The 14,788-nt window shown below is 28.8% G+C and overlaps 1 protein-coding gene across 2 annotated transcripts; it reads right to left on the bottom strand.

Moving 5' to 3' along the window:
• Nucleotides 1-438: 438 nt before the first annotated feature.
• LOC111314594 (agamous-like MADS-box protein MADS2) lies at nt 439-9,612 on the bottom strand. Of its 2 annotated transcripts, none has more exons than XM_022916094.2 (8): nt 9,059-9,612; nt 3,559-3,637; nt 3,307-3,371; nt 2,977-3,076; nt 1,917-1,958; nt 1,793-1,834; nt 852-988; nt 439-754 (listed from the first exon to the last, which is right to left on the bottom strand). In XM_022916094.2, the coding sequence occupies exons 1-8, from the start codon at nt 9,241-9,243 to the stop codon at nt 667-669; spliced, it is 738 nt and encodes a 245-aa protein (XP_022771829.2). In that variant the 5' UTR covers nt 9,244-9,612; the 3' UTR covers nt 439-666. The 2 variants fall into 2 exon arrangements, with proteins under 2 accessions (XP_022771829.2, XP_022771830.2); XM_022916095.2 differs by having other exon boundaries at nt 3,307-3,368; nt 9,059-9,610.
• Nucleotides 9,613-14,788: the final 5,176 nt, after the last annotated feature.

Below are 14,788 nucleotides of genomic sequence, written 5' to 3'. Positions count from 1 at the left end.
CTGTCTAAAAATGGATGTCTAAGAAGTCAAGGGAAGCAAACATGTGGTTATGCCCTGGAATATTAACTTTAATCCATCACCTAAAAACCGCTGGCAAGAATAACTGTGCTCAACAAATCTGGCAAGAAATCAGTACCGGTGGAGTAAGTGCTTAGCCGGTGACACCAGAAATATTTACATATAACAAGGGTTAATGCATGTCACGAATAGTTTCTAATGAAATGTTAATTAATTTCGTATTTGCTTTTAATATAATTAGTTCCTAATGGTATCACATGTCAGATAAATAATTTTTCAAGTATTATATTAATTAATATATTCATAATTTAAATATTATATTTGATATTTTTAAAATTTAAATATTATATTAAATATTTCAATATAATTCCATAATTATTTGTCTCTATACACGAAAGATCAAAGGAAGTAACAAAAATATAGTATTTGTCAAGTCTTGCAATATAATATATAAATTGATCGCACGCCCTTTTTGTCTATGGCTCAAGGTTTCAATAGTCTTACCACATTCAGTCACAGCTGTTTTTATGTCAATGCAGGTTATGCATGCTCTTGAAACCATGTACATATTTCCAACATCAAGAAGCATTTACCTAGTAGGTAAGCTACTAGTTTATGACCATTAACCATATTGGTGCAAGCAAAAATTTAGAGCGTCCATCCAGGGATAAAGCCATTGACTTGCTGGGCATGAGTTGTAGCAGCAGCTATATGGTTTGAAGCGACAGGATCATACCTTCAGCAGGAAATAAATCTAAGAGATTAAGAATTGTGATAGACAAGGTAGTAACCTATTGGAATGGGTAAAAATAATTAAGGAATTGAAATCCTACCCTATCTGCAAAGTTGGATTGCATTCCAATGGCTGAAATAAGCCCTGAGATTGAGCCTGCTGGTTACTGTATGTTACACTTTGCTCACCACCTTCCCATGATGCTTGAAACTGGTTTCTTGCACTAATTTCATTAAGCTGCCAAACACAGAAAGTTATGCATCTCACAATGATGGCAAATAGAGAAGAAAACAGAAAACTACTGGTAAGGGCTGAAGGCCAGCAGAGCTTGAGAACTGAAGAAAGTGTCACACTCTTTACATTTCATAGTATCAAAAAAGAATACAACTTCATATTCTTTTTGGGTCTTATAAGGAATTAAGTATCAAACCTTCAATAAAATGCTATATTTTCCCTATATAAACTAGCAATTTGCCCATGGAAGAGAGACTTGGCGGCTTGTTGGAGGGAAGTATTTAAAATGATCCAAGGTGCTTGATATTTGCTTGTAATTGACTCCTCTAAATGCTTGCCTAGGGTCACTTGTATATTATATATTTATATTACAACTTCGGCTAGGGCAAATTTAAATTTGTAAAACTCTTTCAAATTAAAGGAGGGTGGAAATATATACTCACAACAAAAGCAATTAATTTAGCGTGTAACTTTTACATCAGCTTACATACACAGGCGTTATGTGTTGTTTGCCCCATCCAGATGACAAATACATTCATAAATATATGTTCTTACATACTTGTTTGCTTTATATTTCCTGTGAACATCAACTGAATCTTAAAAATTTGGCCCAAATTTGAACTCTGGAGTTCCAATTCAAGTTTTTTTTTTTTAAAGCCCTTTACTAATTTCATTTCATAAGTTATGACAATAATGGTTGAGTTATTCAAGCTAGCATATCAGATAGTCAAAAGTTCATGAACAACAAGCTATAAATATGCCTTAGATGATATCAAGATACTATTGTAATTTAAGACATGATTTTACCTTTATTGACAAGGCCCTGTTGGCTTCCATCAACATTTGTTCCTGTATTCAAAGCCGGGTAGCCTGTTAGTATATTAGAAGCACAAAAACCTTAAGTCTGATGCTTTTTCCAAAATTCAAATACCTTATTCTGAAGATCAGAAAGCTGGTCAAGCATATATTGGGTCTGCAAAAGGGGTTGAAATAAAGCAAGTGTTAGAATATGAAAATTGTAAGTTAAAAACATTTGGAGCGAAAAGGGAAATGAAAAAAGAAATGCAATGACAAGTTAATCATACCGTAAAATTACTACATATTGTTACAGAAGGTATGATTAAATTTTTAATGGAAGAAAACTGTTATATGCTATGTTTTAAAAAGCTTCATTTTAACAGAATGGTTGTGTTACGATTTTGCATCCATTGTTTGATATACTATAACTATTTGCCAATTTCATGCTCTTGTGGAAGCTACTAATTGATCCATATATTTCATCATTAAGATTAATACATCACTGCAATAACTAATAAGAGGCCTGGAGCTGCAAGCTTGTAGGTTTTTTTACAACTAACAGTAGCATGGAAAAGAGGCAAGTTATTATGGGTCTATTACCATCAAATCCTATAAAATTGGAAAAGGAAACCCCATTAAAAAAAAAAGGAGTCGAACAGACAAAAGAATGTAGTGCAGACTGCAGAGGTAACCACATCAGTAGTTCTAAAGGCAAAAAGTTAAACAGATCGTAATTTAAATGGATCATAAAGAAACTCTTCTGCAAAAAGGATGGAAAACTTTGTTCCAAAGTGCAACTACAAGAGGGAATAACTTGTTAGAAAGAACCTGATTTGAGCTGAAGTCATGGCACCTATGATTGGAACATAGTAATAAAGCTGAAAAAGCTAGGTGAAAGTATTGAGAAAATTGGCTTGGAAATGATTCAATTTGCATAAGCCTCAAGCCAGACTTGCAAACACAAGAAACTTGCATAGAAGGATCAAATGTAAAGCAACTTTACACCCCTATTATCTTCAAAATTTTCCCTTCAACCTTATAGTTTCACATCTACTTCTAGCTGTCTTTTAAATTCATAATATAACCTGCCTTTTGACACTGCAAAGGACAGGAAAGAGAGAGGGAGCTATGCTAAGCTGTTGACGAACAGGTTATTGGATGATGTAAATTTAGAAACATGTAAACCCAGTTACCTTGGTGGAGCGGACATTTTTCAAGGATGACTCCAGTTGATGCTCAAGCTGCTCAAGCTCATTCGAGTTCAAGGGGCCCAATTCTTCACCAAGAAGATTTCTGTTGAATCAAGGACCAAACATAATTGCACATGAAATTGCTCATATTCAAAATTTTAGATCAGGAGTAATTACAATCCTAGAGTAAGTTGACTTCTCCAATTCTTCCGAAGGTATACCCATTCTCAAATTCACTTAGAAAAACAGTTCAAAACACAGATACAATGCAAGAATAGCCTACCCAATTAATCTAAAACTAAGGTAGGTATATATGCCTGTTAGACGAATTACCTTTGAGTTTGTTGTAGGGCCTCATATCTAGCTTTCAGTTTTTGGTACTCCCTGAAGCTGCTCTGCTACAGCAAAGATAAACAATATGAGAAACTATAAATGTAGTCATCATCCAAGGGGGACAGACTATAGTCACATTTTATTAAGGCGTTTTTAAGTCAAAATAAAGAAAACAGCTTATGAGCATGCCGTACTCTCGAATTCAGTTACTTCAAATATTGTGCTAGTATGATAAAATTATTGCCATCTCACCTCAAGCTCCTTGGCTGGCTTGCTAACTTCCACTGCTCCATAACTGCATTTCTGATATCTTTCAAGTGTCTTGTGCATGCTGGGAGGAAGGCAAAAGTGACGAGAAATTTATAATGATATGCTAAACTTTGACACATATCAATTTTTGCATTGAAATATTCAAGTTCACGTATACATCTTGGATAATAATCAACTATTTTTGTTGGTTACTTGCATGAAATATAAAGATTGATATATGTAGAAGTGGGTAGGTGCTTGGTTAAGAACCTTGAGGTTGTATTGGAGAATTCAATCCAAAGATAAAGGGACTGTAATTTTTATGCATGCACAAGTATGATTTAATGCATGACATTGTCAACGTGCTTGCCAGACGCCATGTTTATCACGTATTTCAAAATTAGCCGTTAATGTTTTACTTAAAATGTGTATATGCTTTATTTAACAAAAAAAATTAACTTTCGTTTTTTTTTTTTTTTCTGATAAATATAATGCAAATTTAAGGAAACACCAACCCAGAAGCCATACGACAATAGGTACAGATCAACCTAGAAAACCAAACACCAAAAGATGGAGATTATGAATACCTACATAGACATTTATGTATAAACAAACAGATAATGTGTTAGCAGACTTGCACATGCCCGTGCACGTATACGTATAATTAGTTAGAAATTAAGAATTGAAATGAATATTGCTATCTGAAGGTTAGTTTTTCCGTCAAGCTTGCTACAAAGGATTGTAAATATCCTATTTGGTTCAGGCTGGGCCTGGTTTAATAGAGTCCATATTATCAGGCCTAATTATTTATTTTCATTTTTATTCTATATTTTATTTTATTATTTTTGGTTATTTAATTATTTGTTTTGTTGATTTTTAGTTTTTTTTCCCATTTGATTTATCTTTAATTTAAGTTAAGTGTAAAATAATAAGATAATCATAATAATAATTAAAAAAAAGGGATAATACAAATTCTATTGTGGATAGGTGTTGGTAGAATTGTAGTTGATTTTGGTCTCTCTTATGATAATATAGAAATCTTATCAAAGGGAGTTATGGTTAATCAAAAATTCTTCTAATTACTCTCTATAAATTCGCACTGATCAAGCAGAGCAATAGACAGAAACACATAGATCACAGATCAGAAACACAACAACAGGACAAAGCAGAGATAGAAAACAAAGGAAAAGCACATAGAAAAGGCAAAAAATATATGACAAAAAGCAGAATGATCAGCAAAAATAAAAAAAAAATTTAAAGATTTCTAGAAAAATTTGAAAAATTTTCAAATTTCGACAAAATTTTCCAAATTTCAATGAATTTTTTGACACCAATTAAATTTTTAGTGAATTTTTTTACGCTGGTTAAATTTTTCAACAAGTATCCCAGAATCGAGTTGAAGATTCCGACAATGTTAAATTTTTCGATGAATGTCTAATGAACCAACCCAGATTCCAGTGACTATTTTTAGAATCCGGTGAAAGATTCAACCGGAGTTCATCGATTCTAAAGAGAGAGGGAGAAAAAAGAAAGGGGAAAAAGAGAAAGATGGAAGGAGAAATCTGATGAAGAAAGACTAGATTCGGGCTTTTATACTAGCTCCAAAACGACGTTGTTTTGGCATTTTAATTTAGCCCAGGATTCGTACGTTTTACTGTTGGGTGACCTGACTCAAGCGCTCGACCTGCCTTCAACCCTCGTCCCTGCCTTTAGCTTCAGTCGAGCCGAGTCGCAAACTAAGCTGTCAAGCCAAGATTCTGGAGCCACCTTCTACCTGAAGCTAAGTCGCGTCGAAGCCACCGAGTTGAACCGTTTCTATTTTTTGTATTTTTTATTTAGTTTTATTATTTTGTGTGATTAAATTTTAGGAAAAATAGAAAATATAAAACAAGAATAAAAATATTTTTTTGAGAATAAATAATAATTATCTAATGATGAAATTTTTAAAAATTTCAAATGGCAAATTTTTATAAAATTTCTAAATAAGAAATTTTATCTAAATTTATCCCAAATGATAGAATAATTTAGATAAAGTTTCAACAACAATAATTAATATTTATTTTCAATAAAAAAACCAAAAAATAATTAAATAGAAAATTTTAAATAAAAAGTTTGGAATTAAATACAAATCACCCAAGGATAAGGTTCTTAAAAATTTTAAATGGTAAATTTGTAAGAAATATTTAGGTGAGAAATTTTTTTAAATTTATCCCAAATTGTGGAATAATTTAGATAAAATTTTAATAAAAATTATTATATTTTTTTTCAAATAAAAAATTTTTTGGTTGAAAATATTTTATAATTATCTAATATGAGATTCTTAGAAATTTTAAATAATAAATTTTTAAGAAATTTCTAAGTGAAAAATTTCTTTAAACTTGTCCTAAATGATGAAAAAATTTAAATGAAATTTCAATAAAAATAATTATCATATTATTTTCTTTCCGAAGATAAAAAAAACAAAAAAATTAAATTAAAAAAAATTCTAAATTGATCCAAACGATGAAAATTTTAAAAATTAAAAAAATAAAACAATATTCTAAATTGACCTAAATAATAAAAAATTTAGAAATAAAAAATTTAATAAAAAAAATTCTAAATAAACCCAAATGGTAAAGAATTTAAAAATTCAAAAAGAAAAAATATTTCTGATTTTGGCCCAAATAGTGAACGAATTAGAAATATTTTAAATAAATAAAAATGTTTAAACTTTTTTTTCGGACAATAGAGCCTCTTTAAAAAAATAAATGAGATTTTTGAATACTTATAGAGGTGAGAGAATATTTTTAAGAGTTCTACTAGATTGATGGAAGAATCTTAAAGGTTATTTTCAATATTCAATATAAAAATTTAAGGCTATTAGAATCAAGATTTTAAGATAAATTTAAAATAAAATGGTACCATTTTTCGAATAGGCATGTGGGGGTGCTATAATCGTAACCATATGTAACTGAATTTTTAAATCCTGTTTTGATTAGTAGATCCGAACATTTTCTTTTAGGGATCTTTAGTCAAGTTTAAGAATTTCTTAAAAGGATAAATTCAATAAATAGTCAATCACACCTAGATAAAAAAAAATTGATGGTGATTTCTTAGTTTGTGTCTAGCTATAGATTTATGGATCTATATGTTATGACAAGGATGGGTACGGAAAAAGTATGCCTTTCAATTTGTTAGCCAAAATCTAAAATCCTAACAGCAAATCATGTTTGGGGAGGTATCAAGCATACAGAACATACTATTCCGTTCTGAACTAATTAGTGGAAAAATTAGTGAATCATTTATGACCATCAAGTGAAGGAGAAATATATATGAAAGTTGAAATGAAGCTAGTCAGCCACAACAATACAACTACTTGGCAAAACTCTATTTCATGAAATCTTCCACTTCCTTTTCAAGTTAAAAGTGATATCCATTTTCTCTCCCCCTTTAAAATCAACCCTTTTCTAGCGTCTTTCATCTCTTGCCAAGTATACTATAATCACACAAAACTTTCTTCATGACTTAGGATCCCACAACAACTTTTTGTTTCTTTTTACAATCAAGCCCAGGCTTTACTGGCATGATAATAAATATTATTTTGTTTTCCTAACTAGAGAGAAGCCATTGCTGACACTTCGTAAATCATTCTGTATTATTGATAGTATTCATAATTTGATTTCTTTTATATTAATAAAAGACATAACATAATGCAACATATTATCCAAAAACATCATGCTATGTTCAATCATGAGAAAGTATAAAATAATAAATTTAAGGAATATATCACCTAAATTGATTATAATAAAATTAACCAATTACAATTTAAAATTATATGAGATTTGTCAAAATTTTATATAAAACTCACATTTATAAATAATAGACCGTTATATTAATTTTTATTTTGATTGGACAATTATAACATTGTAGTAAAAAAATTTGTAGGTAATATACTCTCATAAATATAAGGTAGTTTTATCACAATATCAACTTTGCATGATATAAATTCGTGCATACAATGCTGCTTACAAAGTTGAACTAAAAAATTTTTCGTATATCTAAGGATTAAAAAAACAAAGAAAATAAGGAAAAGGAAAAACTGAAACTAGGCTACTGATTCACTTTAGGAATATCCATTGAGAAATTGACGTGAGGACATTTCAAGGCATGACATCTTATTAACCAGGGGTAAGATAACCCTACTGAGGACATGACTTTGTATCCTCCACTGTTCAAATCTTCTTTGGAAACTACTAGGAGTAAAACAATGGTTTTATTTGACTCAAATTCATAAAAGAACTGATCAATTAGCTAATAATAAAAGGATTTAACTGAATGCTATCAAGATGTTACAATATCATACATAACATCTGCTCACATAATTTCTTAAAAAATTCATATTATAGATTGAAACCCTTTTTGAAAGGTGACTTGTATAATTCTTAATATACAAATATATTAATTCATAAAACCTGGAAAACATCTAATAAAAGGACAAACAAGATAGTAGTACTGGATGCAATACTTCAAAATCTTCACCCTAAGAACCTCTGAGTAATGAAATAGTGTACTATAAAAGGAGATCTATATAATAAGATATCTCCAGAAGAAGCAATCAATTTACTAGTAAAAAACAAGAATATATATCGCTGACCTTGTTTTATGTATTTATTTAGGAGAATTTCAGTTATTTTGACAAATAGAGATTGATTTATTGAAAAAAGGGCACATAGGGGAATTTTCACAAAGAAACAACAGTAGGAATGAAGAACCTGCTGTTTTACCTAGATTCTGTCATGAAAAGTATGATAGTTCTACTACACCAACCTGAAAAGATATTCATGCACAGAATATTGCAATGGTAGACTTTTGGATAAATGTAGCTCATGAATAACAGTATAGTACTCATTGTCAACAGGGGAATAGAATCGTCAAGAGCTGAAAAAAAAATCTACTGAACTTATAAACAGTTTCTAGAACAAAACTTCAGAAGAAAACCTAGAAAAGAGAATCATCTTTTGTTTTTTACAAACATTGATTGGATACAAATCTTCATTTTGTTGCTTGAGATGAAAATTTGTAGCCTAATCAATAAAAAAATTTTCCAAAAAAATTATTAAGGACTAGGAACTAGATAACTACTTGAAATTATCATGACTACAGAAATAAAATAATTAAAGGTAAGCAAACAAAAGAAAACCATAACTCCAATTCAGATCTTATACCAAACCAAAAAAAAAACTAAACCCTAAACTCAAAATAATCACAAAAATGTAAAATATCAGATAAAAGAATGATCAGAAGTTCATAACCAGAAAAGAACAATAAAAACAAGCAAAAAGTACGAGAATTGTAAGCTAATGAAGCTCTAAATCCTCATAAAAAAAGTAACAAGGATCAAATACACAGAAAAAAAATACCCAAGTTCAAAATGAACAAAACAAAGCAAAGCAAATTAACAGATCTGACAGGTCAAACAGTAAAAAAAAAAAAAGAATGGAAGAAAGAGCAAAAGGGTTGATACCTAGCACTGCTACAAAACTCATAGAGCTTGCCACGGTTAGAGAAAATGATAAGAGCAACCTCAGCATCACATAAAACAGACAATTCATAAGCTTTCTTGAGCAACCCATTTCTTCTCTTTGCAAATGTAACTTGCCTGTTTATCTTGTTCTCTATCCTCTTCAACTCCACTCTTCCTCTCCCCATTACCTGCCCACAAAAAAGCTTTAAACCCTTTTTTTTTTGTTTATCCTTTATTTCCTTAATATATTTATGCTAACTATTCCTCCACAAGTATAGATTATCACTATTTCTCTTTGTATATAATAGTTTCTTCTTTTGTTAAAATTATGTTTTTTTTTTCTTTGTTCTTGGGAAGCAGCTGTTGGCTGAAGGGGTGATCTTTCTTTTGCTATGTCAGGGACTCAGGTCCCGCAGATGTAAACAAATTTGTGAAAAACAAAGAGAAAAGTTGGATTCTTGAGAAAAAGAAAAATCATAAGAGAGAGAAAATTCCTTAGAAACTTTTGGTTCCTTGTAGGTTTGGTGCTCCTCTACTTTCAGCTTTCTAACCCCCAGGTTTTCAATATGTAAAAGGTTTTTTTTTTTTTTAATTTAATTTTTTTTGTTGTTTTAGGGTTGTTGTTTCTTTTTCTGGTTTCATTTAATTTCTGCAAAATTTTCCCTTTTGAGTAAAAAGTTTCCCATTCTCAGTTTTAGCGCGTGATGTACACATACCCAAGAATTAGACACGTCTCACTGTCTGGAAGGTGTGTCGAAGCAGAATCTGCAGTATGACAACATGCGACAAGTCCGAGCGTGGTCAAAAGACCCCTTTAGTTTCAATTGAACTTTTTTCGACGAATTTTAGTTGGAGTTTATATTTGTTCATTGTTAATAACAACATGCTTTCATTTTATTAATAAATAAATATTATTTTTTAAAATAAATATATAAAAAATTAATATTATTTAAAAAATTTACTTACTAATAAAATAAATAAAATAATATCATTTTATTAATAAAATAATTTATTAATAATATGTAAAATCTATAAACACATAATTCATAAGCATCAGTATAGAACCTTTTAGTTTTCTTCACAAGCATCGGAACGTCGTCACCCACCTTAAAACGGATCCACACGTGTCGCCTTGATATTGGTTTGAAATATTTATCTTCGTCAAAATGCTTTATTTTTACTCAGTTTTATAATTTCTTACTTTTTGTCCTTACTAGGGTGACGAAATTACAAAAAGACTGTTGCAATTAGGACGAGACATAAAGCTTAAGTGAAGCAATAACGACGGAGCAACACATGGAACACTACCATAAAATAAAATAAAAAAAAAGAAAAAAAAAGGAAAATTTGAGTTTAATTTAATTAATTTATGTAATTTTAAAAAAAAAATTAATAAATTTAAAATTTAAAATCTAATATTGGTAAATTTTTTTTATATATTTTTTATTGTATAAAAAAATTTAAGAAAAGGATCGTGCTCGAATACTACTACAAGCAGTGGATTTAGCTAATATATGTGGTTTGGAATTTTATTGGCTTGGAATTTAAGTGATGAAGGCAAACTTTATTTTTGTTTTAAATTGCTTCAATTTGTTCTTTCAATGCCAAATTTGCGAAACAATGTTTGGATGAGTAATGCATGTTATTGAAATATTGAGAAGATAATAACGGTTTTTATTTAGTAAAAATTTGCAGTGAAAACACACATAATCAACCAGCTATCAAATGTTGAAAACAAGTAATAAAAAGTTTTCACATTGTTGTTGACAATTAAATTTTAACACAAATTATTTTTTTTTTTTGAAAATTTCTCCGTTTTTCCTTTAAGAACGAGATTAATGTTGAGTCTCAAATTCTAAAAAAACCAACATTATAATATTTCTTTAGCAGCATTAACTTTGGTATATGTACGTAAATAGCATTGGTGCTTGAAACTATTAAAACAATAGTCAATTTGTTTCTTTTGCTTATCTCTTTTGAAATAAAGTAACCCAAACAAAACAAAAAAAAAAAAATTGAATTATTAGTAAGTACTCTTGCTATGTAGGGCCATTAATGAGAAACCAAAGGCTCGTAAATGCTCTTGCTTTAAGACTATTCGATGACTTCAATATTCCAAGGGAATGGTGGCTAACCCTTTTGATCCTTTGTCCAACCACTTGTTCTGAAATGCAAGGACATGAGAAAACTTGCTTTAACCTCACCAAGTATCTTAAGAATAATTTTCCTTTCAAATCAGGATATATCCCTCTTGATGGTAACTGCATAAATTAAGTCAGATAAATTTTGGATTTTAAATCTATTTGTCTTTTATATAATTAGGTTATGATGAAAAGAATGAAAAGAAATAGTAAATTTTTTTTTTTAAAGAATGATAATATTTTCACATTGTGTTATCGTGGGTGTGCTCATTTTAATTCTTGTGGAAAGTTATTAAACCGTATAATTTAGATAAAATATGCTATGCTAAAAACTTTTCATATTCATAATTGAAGGATTAAATCACCAAACTCATAATTAATCTCACATGTCAGCAAAGAATAGCCTTTTAAGTGTTAGTGTTACGGGTCGAGATTTAAGCTTCGATCAGCGTGGTTTCAAGACCCGGATATTCACCCTTCTGATATTTCAGATCAACCTGACCGTCACAGTTCACACCCTTGTGAAGTATTGTCCGCTCTAGCCCCTGACCTCACGGTTTTATCTTACAAAAAGTACCTCATAAGGAAGAGGTGGTGTGAACCTTTATATACTCCAGTGACCTTCCTTTTTGATATTCGATATGGGATTCAGGACCTTTCTTATATCTGTGACATTCTCTCCCACTCAACCTCGTGATGCCCTAGTCACTAAGGTTGGCTACCCTGTCTACCTCTTTCGAAGTGCTTGACGTAAATCGAACGGTTTAAGGTTGGCTCTGATACCACTTGTTACGGGTTGAGACTTAAGCTCCAACCCGCGTGGCTCCGAGACCCGGACATCCATTCATCTGGTATCCCGAATCAGCCTACTTGTCACGATTCACACTCTTGTGAGGTATTGTTCGCTCTGACCTCTCTGCTCTCATGATTTTATTCTACAAAAAGGGCCTCACAAGACAGAGGTGATGTGAATCTTTATATACTCCAGTGATCTTTTTTTTTTATATTCGATGTAAGATTCAAGATTTTTTTTTAAGTTCGTAATACTAGTGCTTAAGACTTTTTAATGATAAAATAATATCTATCAATTATTTGATCATGACAAGTTATAATAACATTATTCACATAAAAAAGAAGAAGAAGAAGAAAAAAAAAATGTCTTGGTTAGTATGTCAATTAAAAAAGGCTAAATCACGAGGGTGAGAATTAAATTAATTAAGCTGAACAAAAGTAGAATTGAATTTTACAAACCAACTTTGGATACTTATTTTAAATTATATAAAACTCGTTAAACCTTTCGGATTTTATAAAGAATACGAGACTAAATGCATGTATTCTTTATTCAAAAAGTTTAAGTCAAATCTCATTTAATTAGTATACAATAAATTGATCTGTCTTATCTTATATTTAGATTTAATTTTACTATCATTTAAGTCTTAATATTAATTATATGATAAAAATTTTAAGATTGTTAATTTAAATAATTATATTTCTTTAATTCAATATTGTTCCCTAATTAATTTTCAATACATAAAAATAACTTTTTTTTTTTAATTACACAGCAAAAGGCTGTTGTAAATTGTAATTAATTTGTAACACACGTGTGAAAAAAGAAAAACCCAATCTTAGATTTTCCAAAGTCAAATTTGTCGGATTCCGTCCGAAAGTATCCAACTTAGTACACGTCAAAAATTACCTGTCGTTGTTTCATTGGCCTGTCAAAAAAATGCACGTAACGTTGCAAGCATCAAGGAGCCGTAGGAAACGGGTATGTGCAACAGCGACGGCGTAAATCCAAAGAGTACAAATCACTGAAGACACGTGGCGAGATTTGACAGCGGAAACATGGTCATTGTCAGTGAATTATTTTCTTTGATTTATTGTTTCTGGTCCGCGTGCCTAAATAAATTACAGTACAATAATTGGAGTTTGCAAAAGCGGCCTGTTTTTTCTACCGGTTTTTACTTTTCTTTACCCTTTAGATTTTTTGGATTTTCTGCTTTTATATTTATTTTTAAAATTTGTATTATAGCTTTTAGCCATCTAAAGTAAGATATATTTTTAAAATTATCATGATAATTTAATTATTTAAATGATTTTATTATTTGTGTTTTGAAATTAATTTATTTGATTCATAATCATTAATTTCTAAAAATTAAAAATTATTGTATTTGATATTATTAAAAATTATATATTATTTTGTTTGATTTTATAAAAATAATCTTGCATATTAGTATGATTTTAATGTTATTTAAAAATAATAATTTATAAAATATTAGTATGATTTTATTTATTTGATAATAAATATAATAAAATTATTAAATTATCAAATATATTTATTTATATGTAAACTAATTTTATAATATAAAATACGTAAAAAAATTAAAATTAGAAAATAGAACTAACTTATTAAAATTATAACAAAAAATTATAATTTATATATAAAACATTTAAAAGATTAAAATAAATTATATAAATTATTTTTGAATTTATTACAATAAATATTAGTTTGGAAATATAAAATTTATAATATAAAATAATTAAATTTTGAAAAAAAAAAGTAAAATTTTAACCTATATATTAAGATCATATTTAGTATACAAGATTATGATAGAATATGATAAGATATTATATATAGGATTAGATTAAATAATGTTATTCTATTTTATGTTTGATGCATGCAAGGATTAGAATAGGATAATTTATTTATTTGTTAAAATCATCCTTCTTCAAAGTTTATATAATTTAAATTATTAATATAATTTTTAAAGATATAATTGGATATATAAGTTTAATCTTATAGATTAAAAATAATCTTCTTCACTTGAAGATGATTGAATAATCCTATACTAAAAGGCTATTAATCATCTTAGCAATCTCTATCCTTTTCTTTAGATACAAATCAAATATAATATAAGATAATTATTATCCTATCTTATCAATAATTTTATGAATTAAATGGATAATATTAACTATTATTAATTTTATATGTCACTTCTTCTCAATCCACTTTTAAATGAGATTTAAATTATCTTCCAAGAAAATAATGTGATCACTTTTGATTATTCAAAATCAATGTCATATAAGATCATCAAGTATTTACCAAATATAGCAATCTAATCATTATGTATAAATCATAACTTTTGGAATGATTATCCTATACAAAACATAATAAAACTAGATTATTTTCAATCCATATAAAATCATATGTATATAGTCTCTTGCATCACAAAAAAAATTTATATTTGTCGACAATTATATAGTCTTTTGATAAATTATTATATTCTTAATTTAGTAATATGATTTAATTTTTAAAAGCCTCAAATATGAAAAAAAAATTTACATTTATTAGACAACATCAATTAGGTACTCAAATTAAAAATCTCTTAGTTCAAATTAAATAAACTAATCAATTAAATCAATAATTCATTTTTTAAATGAAATAATATTATTAAGAATGAAAAAAAAAAATCTTTTGTATGACTAATGAGCAAGAAATTGCCATAAGAAAAGGTAAATAGTTACCAACTCCAAAGTTTTCTTTTTCCATTTTTTTAGTTTGTCAACCATTTCATTTATATGAATATTT

Source organism: Durio zibethinus, chromosome 23 (genome assembly GCF_047325235.1).
Source record: "Durio zibethinus cultivar Kanyao isolate XHJ-2024 chromosome 23, ASM4732523v1, whole genome shotgun sequence".
Classification (NCBI taxonomy): domain Eukaryota; kingdom Viridiplantae; phylum Streptophyta; class Magnoliopsida; order Malvales; family Malvaceae; genus Durio; species Durio zibethinus.
The sequence above is the reverse complement of the archived record's forward strand: the minus strand, read 5'-3'. Positions and strand labels throughout refer to the sequence as shown.

Bases quoted from the DNA above. Each gene is read 5' to 3' on its own strand.
- LOC111314594 (XM_022916094.2), bottom strand. From the start codon at position 9,243: ATGGGGAGAGGAAGAGTGGAGTTGAAGAGGATAGAGAACAAGATAAAC. The intron at 3,077-3,306 runs GTAATTCGTCTA...TTGATTCAACAG, and splicing joins GCCCTACAACAAACTCAAAG to AAATCTTCTTGGTGAAGAAT. The intron at 1,959-2,976 runs GTAACTGGGTTT...CCCCTTTTGCAG, and splicing joins AAAATGTCCGCTCCACCAAG to ACCCAATATATGCTTGACCA.